Here is a 3,238-nt window from a genome sequence, read left to right as displayed (position 1 = left end):
TGTAGTACACTAGAAAAGGATTGCTATTACTAGGATTACTGCGTTATGAGATTATGGGGAACACGTATACCCTAGTTATTTCTCTTATCTTGATAACAACCAAAGTTGAGTTTAATTATTGATTACAATATTACGTATTACTATTTATTTTACACAAGCACAACCCCCTTTTTATTACCTGTTTCTGGAAATAATTTGACTAATCGAATATAATTGTTGGTTAAAAGTAAAGTCTGAACCATTTTCCTCGTGGGATCGATCCCAACCTACAAGTTGGGTTCTTTACTTGATAACGATCGCTTATGCTTCTGAAAGGAGGTGTAATTTGAGCGTATCAGTGATCGACTTTGGTACTAGATGGGATCAACACTTGCCATTGGCAGAGTTCGCCTACAACAACAGTTATCATTCTAGCATTGGGATGGCACCTTTTGAGGCACTGTATGGTAGGCGGTGTAGATCACCTATTGGATGGTTTGATTAAGCGGAGGTGGACTCCCATGGTACTGATATTCTTAGAGAGGATATGGAGCGTGTTCGTGTGATTCAGAGTAGGCTCTTGACTGCCCAGAGTAGGCAGAAGAGCTATGCTGACAGGAGGGCTCGACCCTTAGAGTTCATGGTGGGTGATCGAGTTTGGCTTCGGGTATCGCCCATGAAAGGTGTGATGAGATTTGGGAAGAAGGGTAAGCTCAGCCCTAGGTTCATTGGCCCATATGAGATTTTGGAGAGAATGGGAGAGGTGGCTTACAAGTTAGCCTTGCCACCTAGTTTGATAGCCGTGCATCCAGTTTTCCATGTTTCTATGCTCCGGAAGTATGTTCTGGATGAGTCTCATATGATTTCGGTTGAGTCGGTGGAGTTGAGTCCAGATTTGACATTTGAGGAGGAGCCTATAGCTATTTTGGACAGACAGGTTCGCAAGCTCCGGACCAAGGACATCGTTTCAGTGAAGGTTCAGTGGAGGCATCGATCAGATAGGGAGGCGACTTGGGAGTCCGAGGATGATATGCAGGTCCGATATCCCCAGTTTTTCGAGGCTTCAGGTACTTTCCTTTACTTTATGTTCGAGGACGAACACGGTTTTTAGTGGTGAATGATGTAATGACCCGAAAGGTCATTTTGGTAATTTTTTGTGGAAATGACTATTTTGCCCTTTCGGTAGTTTCCCCGAGTTCCATGTTTTGTGGTTGTAAAGTTGGTTTGAGGAAAAGTTGGTAAAAAGTTGAGTTTTTGAGAATTTGAGTTTTTATGAGTTAAAGTTGGTTAAAAAGTGTTTTTTCAAGTTATTTGGAGTTTCGGGACTCGGATCGGATTTCCGTCGATTCCGGCAGTTTTAGAATGTCGAAATGGGTCTGTGTGAAGTTACGGAGTCGAATTTGGAGTTGAAACGAAGAATTGAGGTCCTAAGTTGCTAAAGTTGTGAAATTTTGATAAAAGAGTTGACTTTGGTCAACATATGAGGTTTCGAGGCTCAGATTGAAATTCCGAGAGTACCGTTGGTTTCGGGAGGCGATTCTAAGTCTAGAATGAGTCTTGGTTGAATTTTTAGACGCTCCGTTTGAGTTTCAAATTTTTTTGGCGTTAACTAGTTTCTTGGCATCTTATTGAATTTCGGGTCAAGGAGTCCTCGAATTCAAATTCCGACGGTTCCATTGAGTCCGGAACGTCAAATTTAGTGGGCGTACATATTTAGTTTGTGTGCAAGAGATTCCGAACGAATTCCGAGGGTCCAACGGGGACTTAAACTTTGGTGTTATTGTTGTGCTTCAGCTACAATAGCAGTCCTTTTTAAGTCAAAAAACAGTAGACATTTTCCCCCAACTTGAAAAATACCCATTTCTCCATTTTTAGACTTTGAGAGCTCGAAAATAGGTGATTTCAAGTGGGTTTTCGCAAGGAATTCATTGGGTAAGTTATTTCCAACTTATATCTTTGATTTCCATCGATTATTTATGGATTTTAATATCAAAAATTTGAGATCTCAACTGTAAAATTTGGGGGTTTTTGCCTAATCCGAATTTAATAGAAAATTTAAGTTTGTGAACTCATTTCAACTCCTTTTTCGAAACAGTTTTCACTATTGGATTCTAAATTTCTTGGGGAACATTTTTCACTAAAAATTTCCAGATTTCGAGAATATTTTCCGGAACGAGATTTTTTTGACCATTTTACCCTTTTCTCCAAATTTCGTGATATTGGTGTTGTTAGATTCGTATTGATTGTGGGATTCCATTTATGAATAGATTGTGGTGATTTGGAGCGTGCTCGGAAGGGTAAAACTCAGATTTGAGTTACTAGTTGAAGTGTTTTGAGGCAAGTGACTTCTAAACTTTGTTAAACTCTTAGACTACACATGACTACTTTCCTAATTGTGTTGGGGAGTAATGGGGATTGAGGATGAATTTTATTTGTTGATTGAAATTGTTGTAATTGAAATATGGGGAATAAAATGAGCTAAATGTGTTATATGTGACTTGGATTTGTTGAATAAGTCATGCGATAACTGATATTGAGGGGATAGAAGAGCATGAGTAGGCTATGATTGATACAGACATTGATGTTTAGACAGATGATGTGTAATACTATGATGTGGTCGTGGTATGATTGTGATTGAGACAGACGATGTGTAATAGTATGATGTGGTTGTGATATGGTTGTGATTGAGACAGATGATATGTAATACTATGATGTGATCGTGATATGGTTGTGATTGAGACAGATGATGTGTAATACTATGATGTGATCGTGATATGATTGTGATTGATGACACGTGCATATTCATTATTCATCCCATTTGTGAACTATCTGTTGCATTAGTTCTGAGACACTGATATGAGGATGAATGGATATGAGACACAGTTGAGACTAGCTCCGGCTAGAGATATATGAGATGGACTAGCTCCGGCTAGCGATTTGGATGCCGATGGGATCTGGTTCCGGCGGTGATACATTGTCCATGTGTGGCCCCCATAGGTTCTGATTTGAGTATTCAGCGCGGTCTGATTACGTCAACAGATGTGTATCTTAGGACAGACATGCATCACGACTACATGACATCATTATTGCATTTGCATCGCATTTGACTTCATCTTTGTCCGTGGTGTGTGGATTTTACCTATTTGCCCTTCTTCATGTGATATATGATCTATTTGCTCTTACATGAGGATATGAGGTTGATGTTGAGACACTGTTGGATATATCTGTTGATTATGAATTGTGTAGTATAGGTTGTTGG

The 3,238-nt window shown here is 39.5% G+C and overlaps 1 protein-coding gene across 1 annotated transcript; it reads left to right on the top strand.

The window, feature by feature from the left end:
- The first annotated feature begins 526 nt into the window (after positions 1-526).
- Positions 527-1,782, top strand: LOC125845687 (uncharacterized). The gene is made up of 2 exons (XM_049525228.1): positions 527-1,046; positions 1,697-1,782. Exons 1-2 carry the CDS (start codon positions 527-529, stop codon positions 1,780-1,782), a joined length of 606 nt encoding a protein of 201 aa, XP_049381185.1.
- Positions 1,783-3,238: the final 1,456 nt, after the last annotated feature.

This window comes from Solanum stenotomum, chromosome 11, assembly GCF_019186545.1.
Source record: "Solanum stenotomum isolate F172 chromosome 11, ASM1918654v1, whole genome shotgun sequence".
Lineage (NCBI taxonomy): Eukaryota > Viridiplantae > Streptophyta > Magnoliopsida > Solanales > Solanaceae > Solanum > Solanum stenotomum.
Note: the sequence above shows the minus strand (reverse complement) of the source record. Positions and strands in the feature narration are given on the sequence as shown.